Source organism: Leptopilina heterotoma, unplaced genomic scaffold (genome assembly GCF_015476425.1).
Source record: "Leptopilina heterotoma isolate Lh14 unplaced genomic scaffold, ASM1547642v1 Lhet_228, whole genome shotgun sequence".
In the NCBI taxonomy this organism is placed as follows: domain Eukaryota; kingdom Metazoa; phylum Arthropoda; class Insecta; order Hymenoptera; family Figitidae; genus Leptopilina; species Leptopilina heterotoma.
The window spans coordinates 1138321-1157109 of NW_025110946.1; the positions used below are offsets into that span (position 1 = coordinate 1138321).

General features: G+C 28.1%; 2 protein-coding genes across 5 annotated transcripts; one reads left to right on the top strand and one right to left on the bottom strand.

Annotated features, from left to right (window-relative positions):
* The first annotated feature begins 6685 nt into the window (after positions 1-6685).
* LOC122502342 (hydroxymethylglutaryl-CoA lyase, mitochondrial) lies at positions 6686-8177 on the top strand. 2 transcript variants are annotated; one of them, XM_043612343.1, is made up of 2 exons: positions 6686-6897; positions 6990-8177. In XM_043612343.1, the coding sequence occupies exon 2, from the start codon at positions 7072-7074 to the stop codon at positions 8035-8037; it is 966 nt and encodes a 321-aa protein (XP_043468278.1). In that variant the 5' UTR covers positions 6686-6897; positions 6990-7071; the 3' UTR covers positions 8038-8177. The 2 variants fall into 2 exon arrangements, with proteins under 2 accessions (XP_043468278.1, XP_043468277.1); XM_043612342.1 differs by having other exon boundaries at positions 6687-6864.
* A 408-nt stretch (positions 8178-8585) lies between these two features.
* On the bottom strand, positions 8586-16326 carry LOC122502341 (armadillo-like helical domain-containing protein 3). 3 transcript variants are annotated; one of them, XM_043612339.1, is made up of 11 exons: positions 16187-16326; positions 15477-15673; positions 15115-15400; positions 14862-14995; positions 14572-14782; positions 13537-13831; positions 13113-13330; positions 9748-9980; positions 9530-9656; positions 9162-9436; positions 8586-8915 (listed from the first exon to the last, which is right to left on the bottom strand). In XM_043612339.1, exons 2-11 carry the CDS (start codon positions 15627-15629, stop codon positions 8823-8825), a joined length of 2025 nt encoding a protein of 674 aa, XP_043468274.1. In that variant the 5' UTR covers positions 15630-15673; positions 16187-16326; the 3' UTR covers positions 8586-8822. The 3 variants fall into 3 exon arrangements, with proteins under 3 accessions (XP_043468274.1, XP_043468275.1, XP_043468273.1); XM_043612340.1 differs by having other exon boundaries at positions 15477-15636; positions 16085-16307; XM_043612338.1 differs by having other exon boundaries at positions 16085-16307.
* Positions 16327-18789: the final 2463 nt, after the last annotated feature.

Consider the following 18789-nt stretch of genomic DNA (forward strand, 5'->3'; position numbering starts at 1 on the left):
TTTTTTAAAATAAATTATCAAAGTGAAAAATTTGGGGAAAAAAGCATAAAAGTTTAAATCATTAGAAATAAAAGAACCAAATATTTTTTCTAAAAATAGTCTTTTTAGGAATAAACTATAGTTGATAAATAATAAAGAAAAAAATTATCCATTAAAATTTAATTTTTCTAAATGTGTCAATATTATTCCCAGTGTAATAATTTTCAAATTGTCTTTAAAAAAATTAATCTTGGTATTTGAAATAATTCTGTTTAAAAAAATTTTTATAACTAATATAATTTAACAAATTATACATTTCATAATTTTTTATTATTTACTTTTTTTTGTTTAGAAATTTTATTTGTTTAATAATTTTTTCATAAAAAAATTTCCTTTATTGTTTTAATACTTTTCCATAATAATATTTTTAAAAAGTAAGTATAATAATAAATAATAATAGATATAATAACAATAATAAATATAATAGTAAACAATAAGAGTAATTGACATTTAATATTTTTGTTCCTCACGCATATTCCTACTGTACCACGCAAACGGAGCAACCTGTTATGGTCGGCCATGTCCCAACTTCTCATATTGAGCTATCAGTTTGATATGTTTCGTAAAACGCGGATTGATATTGACGCCCATAGAAACATCTAATCGTCATAAGAAAGATTGTTTTGTATTCTCTATTAAATATTATTTTTCCCTAAATCGCCCTTTTTTTCATTTTCTGTCTGGATTTTTAAAAATTAATTATCAAAGTCAAAAATTACACCAAAAGAGGGGAAGTTTTCGACTTTGATAATTAATTTTGAAAAATTCAGACAGGAAATGAAAAAAAGGCGATTTAGGGAAAAATAATATTTAATGGAGAATATAATTCAAACTTCCTTATGACGATTAGATGTTTCTAGGAGCGTAAATATGAATCCGCGTTTTACAAAACAAAGCAACAGCTCGATGTAGGAAATGGCCGACCATAACAGGTTGCACCGTTTTCGTGTTGAAAGTATTTACACTATGGTAATGTAGGGACGTAGATGATCAACAAAAATAATAAGTCATTACTTTTATTATTTAATGTTATATAAATAATTGTATTTAGGGGAGACTGGGGCGAAAAGTTAAATTTTGCATAAATGATTTTTTTTTGGCAATATAAGCCGCTTAGGCTGGAGTCCCATGATAGCGTTTTGCGTTGCGTTTTGTAACTAGGCCATGAGTGTGAGAGAGATACAGATATATGTTGTCTATATTTGCACTCATGGCCTAGTTGCAAAACGCAACGCAAAACGGTTCAATGGGACTTCACCCTGAGATGCAAATATTTGTATATCAATATTGTATTTGTCCTCTACAACTTTCAATAAAAAAGTTCCTGGTATTTTCACAAAAAATACATGTTTTGTCCTTTTTTGAAAATTTTGTTTTTTTTAACTTTTCGCCCCACCCTGGGGCGAAAAGTTAAATTCTATTTTTAGCCTACTAAAACTATTTTCTGATAGGTGATAAGTAGTAGATAAGTTAAAGTATACGTAAACAAGTAATTTAGTGAATAAAAGATCTTTGTTTATTTGACAAAAGCTTTAGAATAGTTGTAAAGTTAAAAAATTAAAATTTCAAAAAAAAAATTTTTTTTTGGTTTATTTTACGTAAACGGTCTTATTTTTTGACAGAGTACTTGCCCAATGTTAAATAAATCATTTTTAAACAAATAAACCCAAAAAAACGAAAAATAAAGAAAAATTTTTTAATAACATGTAAAAATACATTTAACTTTTCGCCCCAGGGTGCGTTTTTGGCTTTAACAACAAATATAAAAAATCTGACTGAAGATATTTAGCAAATACCTTCAGGTATCTTTTCAGGGGACCCAAATAATGAAGTAAAAAAATCGCGATGAGAATAAATTCAAAAAATATACTTAAAAGTTGATATTTTCTTTTTCGAAAAAATTTTCAAAAGTAGGTTGAAAAAAAACTTTCAATATCGACACCACAAAAATAAACAGAATTGCACACAACTCCGGACATTTATTTAGGGTGATAACACCCTTCTATAATTAAAATTACAATGCTCTAACTATTTTCGTTCGAAAGATAATGAATTTTAACGGTTTTGGCAGTTTAACTTTTCGCCCCAGTCTCCCCTATTTGTTTATTTATCTATTATTATTTATTATTATTCTTACTTTTTAGAAATATTATAATGGAAAAGTATAAAAAAAAGTAATGTAAATTTTTAATGATCAGAAATTAAATAAATAAAAAAATTATTTTCCATATAGAAACATTGAATAACAATGTTATTTTTAAAATTTTCAGTTTAAAAACAAAGATTTTTTTCAAAACAATACTTCTATAGGTAATTATGAAAATCATCGATTTCATTTGGAATTTTTTTCATGGATTTAAAAACCTATTTTCTACCAAATTACGCGTGTGTTTCGAAATCCACCAATTTTTAAGAAAAATGAAAATTGAAAAAGGTCAAAATATTTTCTGTCCGCTTTTATTTTATGACCGTTGAATTCCTTATAAAAAATTACTTTAAAACTAATTTTGTGAAATATTTAAATTATATTTTTCATATACTTAAAAATATCAATAATAAAAATAACAACAAAAAATTTTTAAAATTATAAATTTCATAATTTTTTATTATTTACTTCTTTTTGTTTAGAAATTTTATTTGTTTAATAATTTTTTCATAAAAAATTTTCCTTTATTGTTTTAATACTTCTCCATAATAATATTTTAAAAAAGTAAGTAAAATAATAAATAATAATAGATATAATAACAATAATAAATAAATAAACAAATAATAAATGTAATAGTAAACAATGAGAGTATAATTGACATTTAATATTTTTGTTCCTCACGTTCATTTCTACTGTACTACGCAAACGGTGCAACCTGATATAGTCGGCCATGACTAACCTCCCATATGGAGCTGTCAGTTTGCTATGTTTTGAAAAACGCGGATTGATATTCACGCCCACAGAAACATCTAATCGTCATAAGAAAACTTGTTGAATATTCTCTGTTAAATATTATTTTTCCTTAAATCGCCCTTTTTTCATTTTCAATCTGGATTTATTTTAATTAATTATCAAAGTCAAAAAATTGCATCAAGAGTGCTGAAAAGAGGGGAAAAGAGTGGAACATGAGACGCATGCATATCCCCTAATCACCAAGTCGTCGAATGATCAAATAGTCGAATGCCAAGTAATCGAATGGACAAAACGTCGAATGCTAAAAACATCGAATGGACAAAACGTCGAATGCTAAAAACATCGAATCGGCATTTAGTCGAATGTTCAAAACGTCGAATGATTAAAACGTCGAATGCTAAAAACGTCGAATCGTCAATACGACGAATGTTCAAAACGTCGAATTATCAATTCGTCGAATGTTAAAAACATCGAATTGTCAATACGTCGAATGTTCAAAACGTCGAATGATAAAAACGTCGAATGCTAAAAACATCGAAGCGTCATGTAGTCGAATGCTAAAAATATCGAATCTTCACTTAATCGAATGCTAAAAACATCGAATTCTCAATTCGTCGAATGTTCAAAACGTCGAATGTTTAAAACGTCGAATGCTAAAAACGTCGAATGTTCAAAATGTCGAATGCTCAAAACGTCGAATGATAAAAACGTCGAATGCTAAAAACTTCGAATCGTCATTTAGTCGAATAATAAAAACATCGAATCGTCAATACTTCGAATGCTAAAAACATCGAATTGTTAATTCATCGAATGCTTAAATCATCGAATTCTTCATTCGTCGAATGTTCAAAACGTCGAATGATCAAAACGTCGAATGCTAAAAACGTCGAATTCTCAAATCGTCGAATGCTCAAATAATCGAAACGCCATCTGTTCGAAATGTCAAGTAGTAGAATGGTAAAGTAGTCGAATGGTAAAGTAGTCGAAACGCCATCTGTTCGAATTGCCAAGTAGTAGAATGGTAAAGTAGTCGAATGTTCAAAACGTCGAATGATAAAAATGTCGAATGCTCAGAACATCGAACTGTTAATTCATCGAATGCTCAAAACGTCGAATGATAAAAACGTCGAATGCTAAAAACATCGAATCGTCAAAAGTTCGAAAAAGTTCTTTGTCTTCAGTAGACATTAACTTAAAACAAAGAACTTTTTCGAACTTTTGACGATTCGATGTTTTTAGCATTCGACGTTTTTATCATTCGACGTTTTGAGCATTCGACGAATTAACAGTTCGATGTTCTGAGCATTCGACATTTTTATCATTCGACGTTTTGAACATTCGACTACTTTACCATTCTACTACTTGGCAATTCGAACAGATGGCGTTTCGACTACTTTACCATTCGACTACTTTACCATTCTACTACTTGACATTTCGAACAGATGGCGTTTCGATTATTTGAGCATTCGACGATTTGAGAATTCGACGTTTTTAGCATTCGACGTTTTGATCATTCGACGTTTTGAACATTCGACGAATGAAAAATTCGATGATTTAAGCATTCGATGAATTAACAATTCGATGTTTTTAGCATTCGAAGTATTGACGATTCGATGTTTTTATCATTCGACTAAATGACGATTCGAAGTTTTTAGCATTCGACGTTTTTATCATTCGACGTTTTGAGCATTCGACATTTTGAACATTCGACGTTTTTAGCATTCGACGTTTTAAACATTCGACGTTTTGAACATTCGACGAATTGAGAATTCGATGTTTTTAGCATTCGATTAACTGAAGATTCGATATTTTTAGCATTCGACTACATGACGATTCGTTGTTTTTAGCATTCGACGTTTTTATCATTCGACGTTTTGAACATTCGACGTATTGACAATTCGATGTTTTTAACATTCGACGAATTGATAATTCGACTTTTTGAACATTCGTCGTATTGACGATTCGACGTTTTTAGCATTCGACGTTTTAATCATTCGACGTTTTGAACATTCGACTAAATGCCGATTCGATGTTTTTATCATTCGACTAAATGACGATTCGATGTTTTTAGCATTCGACGTTTTGTCCATTCGATTACTTGGCATTCGATTATTTGATCATTCGACGACTTGGCGATTAGGGGATATGCATGCGTCTCTGGAACATGGGGAGAAATCGCTTGCTACGCCTATGCGTACTTTTAAATATTTCCCACCGTGCAGCGTCCTTAAGTGCGCATGCTCCGTTTTATACTCTTGTTACACTCGAGTGTAGCAGTGTAGCTAGCGAGAACAAACCTAAAGGCGCTTGCACACTTCCAAAATTTTGGGCGAGCAGCGAATTTTCATGGCCTTGAAACTCATATTACTAAATATGATTGGCTCTACAAAAAGCTGCGTGAAAATGTACTTTGTCAGAGCCAATCATATTTAGTAATGTGCATTTCAAGGCCGTGAAAATTCGCTGCTCGCCTAAAAATTTGGAAGTGTGCAAGCGCCTTTATACAGCGAACTTAGGCTGCGGTTACACCTCTGCAGGCAGCCTGCCTGCCTGCAGGTTGTCATGGTAACGTACAAGAGTAAGAGAGTCAGTGACTTCAAACTTCTCCCTTACTCTCGTTGCTCCTGCCTGCGCAGGCAGGCAGCCTGCAGAGGTGTAACCGCAGCCTTACTCCTCCTGTCTCTAGTCTTCTTGGTCTATACGGTCTATACTCATTCTATTAAGGCCAACGCAGAATAGAATCTTTAACCGGAACCGCAATCGTAAGCGTAACCGTAAGAATGAGTTAAAGAAGGATATACGGAAGCGCCTATACGCCACTGTAACCGAATCCCGTATGTGTGCATAAAGTAAGGTACAAATACAAGAATTGCGTGCGAGGGACCCCCTTAGGCTAGCTGAAATTCCCTAGAATAGAATTAATTGCGAGCGAGCCTACCCCTTAGGCTAGCTGAAATTCGTTAAAATTAAACGACTGTGTGAAAAGGAGGTTATGTTTTCTTTCCTGAAACATTAATTAAAATTAATTTTTTTAAACATTTCTTTTTCACAAATTGAAAAAAAGAAATCTTGTGAGGTAATAAGTTAAATTTATTTGGAAAAAAAGTAAAATAATTTTGAAGTTAAATTGATAATGTGTCTACAATTATTCTGATCCATTTTACAAAAAGAAAATTAGTTGTGTTATTTATGGGAAATTTTAAACATGAAATATTTATATTTTTTTAATATATACATACAAATATGTAAGTTAAAACAAAATCGAATTTTAAAAAACAGACCATTGTAGAAACTATTTAATAAGAGTTGAAAAATTATTAATAAATTAATTAAACATAACTTTTTTACAGAGCTAACAATTATCAATTTAACCTCAAAATTATTTTACTTTTTTCCAAATAAATTTAACTTATTACCTCACAAGATTTCTTTTTTTCAATTTGTGAAAAAGAAATGTTTAAAAAAATTAATTTTAATTAATGTTTCAGGAAAGAAAACATAACCTCCTTTTCACACAGTCGTTTAATTTTAACGAATTTTAGCTAGCCTAAGGGGTAGGCTCGCTCGCAATTAATTCTATTCTAGGGAATTTCAGCTAGCCTAAGGGGGTCCCTCGCACGCAATTCTTGTATTTGTACCTTACTTTATGCACACATACGCGATTCGGTTACAGTGGCGTATAGGCGCTTCCGTAAGGATAGGTATATTGTTTATCCTTCTCTAACTCATTCTTACACTTACGGTTACGATTGCGGTTCCGGTTACAGATCTATTCTGCGTTGGCCTTTATGTACACAAAAACAATTTAATTTTTGTATAAAAAAAGTATAACTTGCCCAATTATAGGATTGTTTTAATGAGCTCCGAAATCTTTTTTATATACTTTTCACACGTAAATTAAAACAAAAATAATATCTTTTATCCAGGTATTATAACATTTTTAATTCTATCTTCATCAGGTATCGTATAGGTTATGTTTACAAAAATAAAATATTTAAGTGTGTATATATGTATGTGAATATTATCATTAAAAGATTTATATTTTTTTCAGATAATTTATATTAAAATCAGTTTGAAAAACAAGAAGACAGAATCATTAAATGCAAGTGAAAAATATATGTAAATAATAAGAAATGTTTATCGCAAGACAAATTTTTTTAAAACGAATAAATAAAAAATATTATAGTGATTTTGTGAAAATAGTCGAAGTTGGTCCTCGCGATGGATTACAGAATGAAAAGAAAATTATTCCAACATCAATAAAAGTAGATTTTATCAACAAACTTTCAGAAACAGGACTGCAAGTTGTCGAGGTGACGAGTTTTGTTTCACCAAAATGGGTTCCGCAAATGGCTGACAATGTGGAAGTTTTTAAAGGAATAAAAAAATTTGAAGGAATAAATTATCCAGTTCTAGTTCCAAATGTAAAAGGACTAGAGAAAGCAATTGAAGTGGGTGCAAAAGAAGTATCAATTTTTGGTACTCCATCAGAAACATTCTCCCGCAAGAATACAAATTGCTCGGTAACTGAGAGTATGTCGAAAATGAAAGAAATCATTAATATCGCGAAGAAGAATAATTTAAAAATTAGAGGATATGTCTCATGTGTTGTTGCATGTCCATATGAAGGAGCAATCAAACCATTTGCAGTGGCAAGCTTATCGTCTGCCTTGTTGGAACTCGGATGTTACGAAATATCGCTTGGTGACACGATAGGCGTTGGAACACCGAAAAAAGTCAAGTCTCTTTTAAACGAAATAAAAGAAATTGGTGATTTCAGTAAGTTTGCTCTTCATTTGCATGATACTTATGGTCAAGCTATAGGAAATATCTACACTGGTCTCGACTATGGAATAAGAACTTTCGATTCATCAGTCGCCGGTCTTGGTGGTTGTCCATATGCCGAAGGTGCCACTGGAAATGTAGCCACTGAAGATGTACTTTATTTTCTAAGTGAACAAGGTCTGGAAACTGGAATTAATTTAGAAAAATTAACCAAAGTCGGAGAATTCATTAGCACTCAATTGGAGAGAAAGAATCAATCCAAAGTTGGTAATGCTTTACTGTCTAAAGTAAAAAAGACAAAAATTTGTGTCTGATAAGAATAATTTCACAAAAAATATGGAATATTTCTCCCGGGACCAATGTTTTTAAATATTGTTACTGTTAACAATAAAATACTGTTGCCTATATTTTTATAAACTTTAAGACTGTTTTTAAATATAATGAATTAAATTTATCTTTTGGTAACATAAGATTTATTGACAATTTCCCAATGAAAATTTATCAGATCCATAGTTATTCAAGACGTATACAAATATCTAATTATTAATAAAAATAATCAACATTTGTCTGGTTGATTTTAATAAATGTATAAAATTCTAACATTATAGAAGCATTTTAAATTGTCAAGAACATCTTTATAATTAAACGAAATCAATAAAAAATTAAAATCAAGTCACATTTGTTGTATAAAATAGGAAAACATTTATAAAATTTATCGAATTTTAACTAAAAATAAATTTTCTTTTTAAAAAGTTAAAATCGCTTCGTTGGATAAAAAATAAGTATGTGAAAGAAGCTCGAAAATTTAAGCAAAACCAAGTCGACTATTGGAGCTTACAAGAATAAATTAGAACGCAGAAAATTTTTGAATCAAGTTTCTATTTTTTTGGATAATAAGGTTGATATTTTTCGAGTTTCAAGCTTTTTCCACACCTCTAATAAATAATAACTAATATATACTCCAAGTATTAATAATAATACTTATAGGAATAACGAATAAGCATACCTTACAGTATATTAGAAATGATTTCTAATAAAAAATATTTATTACAAGGAAAATATTTCTTTTTGGATGAGGCGTTTAGTTTATCGGGATATGTTACGTAATATTAGAAAGCTCTTGTAAAATTGCTTGCGTGTCTAACGTTGTGAGATCAATAGAACCTCGAGTATCAATTATAACACCGGTTACCTGGAAAATTAATTTTCAAATTCGTTATCCATGAATTGGAGCTTTATGAGAAAAACAAATATTAGAAAGTACATTTTTAAACTCAGTATTCAATTTCAGAATCGAAATCATTTTTATTTTTATTCTTTCATAATTTAAATACCTAATATTTAAAAAAATATATTCATCTATTAAGTAAGTAATCGATGGTTTAATGAAAAAAATTATCAGCATTTTTTAAATAAAGTTTTACTTTTAAAAACTCACCATTTCTTCAAAAAAGGCCGTGTGATTAGGTTTTTCCGAGTACCTTTCGTACTGGTCTAAATTATCCTGTAATTTAAGTGTAAGACTATCGTAGTTTTGTATAATGACACCTAAAATTTGTTGTTCTGTTGGTGTTGATAGGCTCTCACTTGTCAACCAGGCGGTTATTTTTGGTGGAAAATGATTAACAATATCCCTCATGTTAACCAACGAATTTGTCAATTTAAGAGCGTGTTCTTTGTATTCATAAGATTCAGTAGTCGAAAACCTGAGAGCTGTTGAAACAAAAATAAAGGCAAACAAAATGAAATTATTTATTTTAATTTTCAAAATATCAAACAACTGTTAAATATAAAATCTATTCTTACCCATAGCATTTAAATTTGTAAATATTAACCTCATCCTAATAATTTCGTAAAATAATTCGTCATAACTACTAGGGCTTGATAAAAAGGTATCTCCATATGTGATGAATAAATTTAGAATATTTACGACCTGAACATAATAAATTAAAAATATGTAATGTGTAATACTAGTATTTGAAAATAAATAATTAAATTGATTGTATTTAGAGTAATAGACGTACTTGAATAGCAAGTGGAAAAATATTCATTTTCTTAACTAAATGATTCTCGTGTGTTGTCAAAAATTTTAAAAGATTTATTAAAGCTGTCCATAAGTCCTTCCACTGATACCCAAGTCTTATTCTACAACGTTTTTGATAACACAACAATCTTTGTAAAACACCAATGCAAAGATGATATAATTCTAATGGAAATTTCTTCATCATATGTGATGTAATAAACTCAACAAGTAAATCTGAAAATTTTCAAAAAAGTAAAATTTTAATATTTTACTGAATAGGTAATATTCTGTAATTAAAACCTGGAAATGTCAGGGAATTTTATAAACCTCGAAAAAACCTGGAAAAGTCAGGGAATTTTGGTCGAAATCCTGGAAAATTGTTTTCATAAATAGATAAACTTCAAAAGGTTGTAATTTGAAATTTTGTAAAATTTCAATTTTCAATGAATTTAATTAGAAATAATCTTTTTGAAAAGATTAAGAATTCAAATTCTTCTGAAATTAGTTAAATTTTCTAATTTATATGTAATTGATTATTAAAAATAATGGATTTATACAGAAGAATTTTACTAAAAAACACAAAAAGAAATTCAATTTTAAAGCAATTACAAATTATTGCAGAAATTCAATTATTATCAAAAACTTTCTTCAATTCAATGATTTATAATATCTACTACTTTAATAAAAATTCACAAAAGAATTCAATTATTTAAAATAAAATTCTACGCAAACATTTAATTATTTTCATAAATGTGCGATTCCAAGAGAGATTTTAGTTTTTTCGGAGTAAGTAAACCAATTGCAATGAAATTTAGGAATTTCAATCTACACATAAAAAGAAACATTTTCACCAAATATTACGTCAAAATATTCAGTAGTTTTTGAGATGTCAAAATTTTGGAAAAATGTTGAAATCGTTATATCTTCTTTCCATCTTAACCAAATCACTTGATTCTTTTTGGAAAAAATTCAGCATAAAAAAACGAAAACATTTTTTATATTATGTTTATAAAAAATTTTTATAAACAAAAAAGTTATTAAATAATAATTGAATAACTTTTGGACGACTAAATGAAATTGTATGAGGCAAACACTAAACAAATCTTCGCTGTGGTTTTTTTAAGAATCCGAAAAAAACATGGTACATCACGAAACATTTTTATACAATATTTTAATATTTTTGTTCACTTTTAAGCGTAAACATTAGAAGTTTCTGCTACTTTACGTGCAAATGGCAAGTTGTAATTGAAAGTATTGGATAAAACTGAATTCCGGGATTTTTGGAAAATTCGTGACAAAAAGAATAAAAATCACTACTTTCCTCGCCTTGAATCCTCTTAAATGGCTTCTGATTATTAAGCAATAATTTAGTTGAATTTCCAGGAATTTCGGGAAATCCGTGATCCTTTCGTAATTTTTTTAAAGGGCTGTTAATATTAAAATAAGCAATTAGCTAAAGTAAAAATTTTCGTCGAATAAACGTTGGTAATTTCAGTTTCAGAATATTGGGACGTTGCCCGGCTTAGTAATGGCACATTAATAGCAAAAATTTTGTATCTGCTATGATGGCAAAATACAATTGCCAATATTGGGACGTACCTCGCCCCAATAATATCACAATATCGATAAATAGTGTAGCTTATAGAACCATTAAGCTTTCTTGACTTCATGTCAGAGTAGCAGAGTGAAATAAAAGCCGTATAAATATGATAAATTAATTAGTTAATTAATAAAAAATGTAATAATTTATATTAGTTTTTGTATTTTGCCAATACTGGGTAAGTAATGGCAGTCAATATTGGGCCATTAACGTCTGCCGACGTCCAACCGTAATTAACACCACAAAAGTCGTCCCAATAATATCGGCCAAGACTAGGTGCAAACTTTGCCAGTACTGTGCCGTTATTAAGCCATGATGGTTTTCACACTTAGGGCGCTTTTAAAAATTCTAAACATTATCTTTTTACTTTCCTTAAAATTTTGTTTTCTTCTTCATTAATTAATATTAATAATCATCAAGAATATTAGTTTAAATGTAGTTGGTTAAATACCAATCAATACTCAATATGGAAAACTATAAAGGTACTAAGAAACACGTCGAAGACGGGTATCGCAGCTAGTTTTCTAATATATATATATTTATAATTGAAGAATTTCAGAATAATCAAAATTTCGTAAAATTAAATTGTAAACAAAAAGATTTGAAAATTTTCAAACAACTTTTTCAAAACTTATCTTTAAAAAATTGAGTTGAAGAAGAATTGTAGTTTAAAATTCTAGAAATGAATAACTGAATCATTGAATTGCAAAAAGTTTTTAAAAATAAATAAATTTTACAAAGAATTATTAAAATATTTGAATATTTTTATGTATGAAAATAATTGAATTTTGCAAAGAATTTTATTACAATGCCTCAAAATAATTGAATTTTCCGGAATAATTTTATTTATCGAAATAATTGAATTCTTTCGAAGAATTAAAAAAAACATTTTTTTAAATAATTGTTTTTTTCGAGAAATTAAAATTAAATTTTTAAGAATGATTACATTTTTTAAACAATTCATGTAAAATTGTATTAAAAATAATTGAAATTCTGCGATGAATTCTATTATTTATAAAAATAATTGAATAGTTGCTATGAATGTTATTAAAATTTTTTAAAATAATTGAATTCCTGAGAAGAATTTTATTTTTTATAAAAATAATTGAATTATTGCGAAAATTTTTATTAAAATGTTTTAAAAGAATTGAATTTCTGTGAAAAATTTTGTTATTTCTGAAAATAATTGAATTTTTCATAACAATTTTATAAAAATTGTTTTAAATAATTAATTTTTTCTAAATATAATAAATATTATGAAAAATTTATTTTAAATAATTGAATTCTTGTGGAAAACTTTATTTGTGATAATAATTGAATTCTTGCTTAGAATTTTATCAAAATTTTTTTTAAATTATTGAATTCTTTTGCGAAGTTTTATGAAAATAGAAATATTGAAAATAATTGAATTTCGAATATTTTTTGAAAATAATTAAATCGTTTTAAAGAATTTGATTATAATTTTTGAGAATTGTTTTTTGATTTCTAGTATTAGCGAATTTAAAGTAGTAAAAATATCCTAAAATAAACAGAAATAGTAGTATAGCTTTTAGTAGCTGAAATCTAAAAAAAGTTCCCAAATAGTAGCCTAATGTAAAAAAAAGTAGTAAATATAGTAGGTTTTAGTAGAGGAGTGCGAAGCTTGTAATGTGTTTAAAAAAACAGTAACTATTTGCTATTTCAAGAAAAAAAGCATAATATAAAATCGTATCCTTAAGTGTCCTACATTAAGATAGTAATGATAAAAATTAAATTTATAAAATTACCCAAAAGTGTTGCCGCTAATGGTTGTGTTGGTGCGGCTTTATCTTGGATTTTTCTATGATGCATTGGCATCCTATGTAAATAGACTTTAAATGATAAATTTGCATCGTGCATTAAACTATTTGCATATTGGTCTTCAGAAATGCAGCTCAATATTAGAAAACACAGTTTTACATTGTTCGTTATTGCTTCTGTCCTGATCGCCTGCATAACAATTGAACTGAAAATAATAATAATAATAATAAAGATAATAATAATAATAATAATAATAATAATAATAATAATAATAATAATAATAATAATAATAATAATAATAATAATAATAATAATAATAACAATAATGCAATCTAAAATAAATAAAAATTATTCCGAAAAAGAATTGCAGTTTAAATGAGTGGAAAGTAATAAACAATAAAATGAAATTACCAATATTGAAGAAAAGTTGCAAGCAAATTAAAAGGTTGAGCCATTACATCCGGATGATTAGCACCAGGAGCAGTTGCATTTGGTCCCAATGTATTATTTGGTGAAGGCGGAGCACTTGTATCGGTTTGAGTATACGCCAAAGTGGTTACAAAGTTTCTATTAAGATGTGTAGCTTCATACAAAGCTAAAAGTAGTGCATTATTCGCACGTACTTGTTGGGTTTTTGCTTCTTCTTCGCCAACAAACATATTTCCAACAATGCTCGTCAATGAGGAAAGCCAGGAGGCCTGTACCTCTGCAATTAATTAATTATTTATATTACAATTTATATTTTAGCATATTATGAAGAATTATTTTAATTGCATTCAAAACAAAGTACGGGACATTCTCTGAAAAAAACAATTCAAAATTAAAATTTATTGGATTGACTCGAAACTTTGGTAAATTGTTGCTCTATATAATTATAAAACATTCCCGAAATATTGGCTCATTTAAAAATGAAATATAGAAAGTACTGGGGGTTGAACTTTTGAAATTTGAAGTAAAACTGATGCACTCAAATCTTTATAACTCTGACAAAACTTTAAGGATTTTAATTGTATAGAGAATTTTTTTTGAAGGATTTTTCACTTACTTTTTAAGGAGGTTGTTTACAGAAAAAATATTGAATTGATATTAAAGAATTTTTTATTATTGGTATCTTTTGGAAGAACAAATATCAATTTTCAAGAAAAAAATTTGAAACTTACAAAAATTGTTTATTTAGTCTTTTTGCATATGATCAAAGTTTTCTTCGTATTAAAAGGTTAAACTTTTTCAAAACTGACTCAATTTAAGTCAATGATGGCTTATTTTCTTCAGAAAATGATTCTCTATAACTTGACCGCTCAGATTTATAAACAAATACATCGTTTTGAAAATATGCTTATTTGTTTAAAAAAAGTGATTTAATTTAAAAAAATTTTTATCATAGTTTCGAGTTAATCCAATAAATTAAAAAATTTTGGGTGGCTTCTTTCAGAGAGTGTCGCACACCTGCTTTCTGTTGTGAAAATTGACGACAAAATTCAGTTAATGAACTCGATATAACTTGTCCATATCCATTTAGAGCAAGTTCATCATCTAAAATTGATAGTTTTACAATGTAAGGATTTGCGCTTTCATGTTTTCTGTAATTGACCAGAAGCGTCAAAAGTAAAACTGCATCATTTCCGTGACGATTCCTTGCAGTGGTATCCCTCAGCAACTAAAGAAACAATTAGTTAAGTACAGACGTACAGAATATAAATTAATATGCAATAAAACTAAATTTTGAATTTACTTACTTGAATAAGGGATTCAAAAACACTGTTTAGCATAACATACTCAAGAAGAGTATTTTGACTGACATTATCCATACCAGTAATAATAATTAACAAAAGCTTTAAGCACAGAGCCTTTAAACTATCCGGATATTCGCCTGAAAGATAAACAATCAATTGGTCAATATAATAATTTGCTTTTAACAATATAAATATAGAAAGTAGCAAAAAGAATTGAAATTTTTAAAAAAGGTGAAAAAAAGAAAATTATTTTGACCTGTAAGGAAATTGTTGCAGTGCTGCATCAAGGTTGTCATCCTCTGTTCTGCGGAGTCAAACCCAACTAAAATATCTATCAAATTGAAACCAAATTCACTTTGACTCGCTTTTTTATACATAGATTGTATGACTGCAGCCAATGTTTGAAGGGCGTATACAACACGAAACGGATGTTCGTCAACTAATGTATCTACACAATGACTTACTAAAGAATTTAAATTCTCTCGGCTCGCACTCAATTGTTCCGCTGTCATGTGTAGAATTTCATTTTCAATATGAGAAACCTATAATTTCCCATGATTTTTAATAGTTGTGTAAGCTCAATATTTAAAATAATAAACATTTAAATAGACAACAAACCATTGGCTTGATAAGAAATAATTCGTTCCAAAAATTTGGGTGTGCTGACGTTAGATCCTCTCCCTTGAAAAAACTTTCATAAATTGGAACCAACTTTCCCTTATGTTGCCTTTTTGATCCCGAACCACTTCGTTTCCGCATTGCCATTGCCATTTTGACCCTATACTTATTTATAATATGTATACCATTTGAGAAATCTAAAATAACGTGACAATTTAATTGCAATCTTATCAATTATAACGAAACTATTGTGATCAGAATTATGTACTTTATAATAAAAAGCATTGTACGAGCATATTTTTTTATATTATTAATATTAAAATTACTTGCAAATTTAAAGTTTTTAAGTTATATTCACACTTGGATATGATAGAAAAATGGAAAAATTCTCTATAAAAATATTTATGCTCAAACCTAACCTCAAAAATAAATAAACACAAATAAGGAAAAAGTTATGAATAATAAGTATATAAACTTCAAATTGAATGTCTAATAATTTATAAGCATTTATAAAAAGTACCAGAAGACAGAAATTTGCAATTAAGAAATAATTAAATTTTGACGGATGTGAATAATAAAAATAAACATGAGACATGGGATAAACATACCACAAGTTATACTTTAACGTGACTTTAACTATAACTGAAACTTGTTCAATTCTTTCTTTTCAAGTCAATAATAATTAAATATCAGAAAGAAATTCTATTTACATTATCATTAATACGTCAAATTTGTTTCAATTTCGTTAATCTCACTTTTACACCTTTTACATCACATAAAAAGTTGATGAACCTGTGAAATACTAAATCGCCATTGTAATTTAAAATTATTTATGAGACGCATGCATATCCCCTAATCGCCAAGTCGTCGAATGCCAAGTAATCGAATGGACAAAACGTCGAATGCTAAAAACATCGAATCGGCATTTAGTCGAATGCTTAAAACATCGAATTGTCAATACGTCCAATGTTTAAAACGTCAAATTATCAATTCGTCGAATGTTAAAAATATCGAATCGTCAATATGACGAATGTTCAAAACGTCGAATTATCCATTCGTCGAATGTTAAAAACATCGAATTGTCAATACGTCGAATGTTTAAAACGTCGAATGATAAAAATGTCGAATGCTAAAAACATCGAATCGTCAACATGTCGAATGTTCAAAACGTCGAATTATCAATTTGTCGAATGCTCAAAACATCGAATTGTTAATTCATCGAATGCTTAAATCATCGAATTCTCAATTCGTCGAATGTTCAAAACGTCGAATGCTAAAAACATCGAATCGTCAAAAGTTTGAAAAAGTTCTTTGTTTTAAGTTAATGTCTACTGAAGACAAAGAACAATTCGACGTTTTGAACATTCGACTACTTTACCATTCTACTACTTGGCAATTCGAACCGATGGCGTTTCGACTACTTTACCATTCGACTACTTTACCATTCTACTACTTGACATTTCGAACAGATGGCGTTTCGACTATTTGAGCATTCGACGATTTGAGAATTCGATGTTTTTAGCATTCGACTAAATGACGATTCGATGTTTTGAACATTCGACAACTTTACCATTCTACATTTCTACTACTTGATAATTTGAACAGATGGCGTTTCGACTTTTTGTCCATTCGACTACTTTACCATTCTACTACTTGGCAATTCGAACAGATGACGATTCGACGTTTTGAACATTCGACAACTTTACCATTCTACAGGGCTCGAACCAGTGAAAGTATTTAAAAATACGGACTTTACGGACCAAAAATGAAAAATTACGGACCATTTACGGACCAATTACTGACAAAAATATATAAGAGAACATTTTACTTAAAACTATAAATTAGATTTTTTCATAACTGAAAAACATGAAGATATCGATAACTCCGAGTCTTCGACTCGGAGCGATCGATTACTTCATGTTTTATTATAATTAAAGATAGAATGATAAAATCATTATCAATTCAATTATTATTTTCAAGAATTTTTAACTAAAAATTCTTGATTTTCTAAAAATTCTTCTTGAATTCTTCTTGAAATTCTTCTTGATTTCTAAAAATTCGATTATTTTTAATAATTTTCGAAAAAGTTCTTTGACAATTTTCAAATCCATTTCTTTACAATATTCAATTTTACGAAATTTCAATTATTTTTAAATTCTTCAATTAAATATGTATTAAAAAATAAAAACTTCAAATAATATAAAAAAAATCCGCAATTAAAATTTCTCAAAAAAATTAATTCCACAGAATTGTTAGTTAAAAATATGAAAAATTCAAATTTTCAAAGATTTGAATCTGAAACCTTTTCAAAATTTAATTATTTTTAAATCAATTTTTATCAGAAAATTCTACGAGAGTTTCATTATTTAAATACAAAAAAAACAATTTATTGAATAATTACATATGTTTCTTAAAATTGAATTCTTTTAAAGAATTGTATCAATCAATTTTCAAATAATTTGAATTCTTTTGCAAAATTTTATTAAAATAGTAGATATTAAAAATAATTAAATTAGGGAAAATTTTTGAAAATAATGAAAATTTTGCCAAGAAATTTATTAAATGTTTTGAAAATAATTCAATTTTAGAGAAGAATTTTATTATTTATAAAGATAATTAATAATTTACGCAAAGAATTGCATTAAAAATTCTGAATGCAATAATATTATTCTTTAAAGAAATTTAATTAAAAATTTATTAAAAATAATATTTAAATTGTAATAAATAAATTGTAGCAAAGGTTATTAAAATAATTAAATTTCTTTGATAAATTTTAATAAAATTTTTAAGAATAATTACATTTTTCGAGGAATTCGATTAAAATTGTATTAAAAATAATTGAAATTCTGCAATTAGCTTTATTATTTATTAAAATAATTGAATTCCTAATTGGCGATTCAAACTGTTACGAGCACAAATGTAAATTACTCGCGCAAACGCGATTACTGCTCGGTGATTCGTTGAGTTCAGAATTTGGTTAAATCCTTGATAGGAACCGGGAAATTTCAAATAATAAACGTGAATATTCCGTTAAAACGGAGGGAAAAAGCTCACAAGTAGAATAAATCATTCAATAATTAATAAAATTAATTATTGAAGGAAATCAGTCTTCTTGAGAGTAAACCCAAATATTTATTTACTAAAAGTTCAAGAATACAAGTTATGACTAAGGAAGCTTAGAAGCAACCTTTCTAGTCAATAGTCAACTTAAATCTAATCTGTAGTTACAGTCCAGCGGACTTGTTCTCCGCTGTTAGTCCATGTTGGAGGAAATGCGCATGTTCTAAATGACGCGCATCCCCCACTATACAGT

Excerpts from the sequence above, each read along its gene's own strand:
- LOC122502342 (XM_043612343.1), top strand. The coding sequence starts at position 7,072 with ATGTTTATCGCAAGACAAATTTTTTTAAAACGAATAAATAAAAAATAT.
- LOC122502341 (XM_043612339.1), bottom strand. The coding sequence starts at position 15,629 with ATGGCAATGGCAATGCGGAAACGAAGTGGTTCGGGATCAAAAAGGCAA. Across the intron at positions 13,331-13,536 it reads GCAACTTTTCTTCAATATTG|TTCAATTGTTATGCAGGCGA; the intron begins GTAATTTCATTT and ends TATTATTTTCAG. Across the intron at positions 9,981-13,112 it reads ATTAGCGGCAACACTTTTGG|ATTTACTTGTTGAGTTTATT; the intron begins GTAATTTTATAA and ends GAAAATTTTCAG.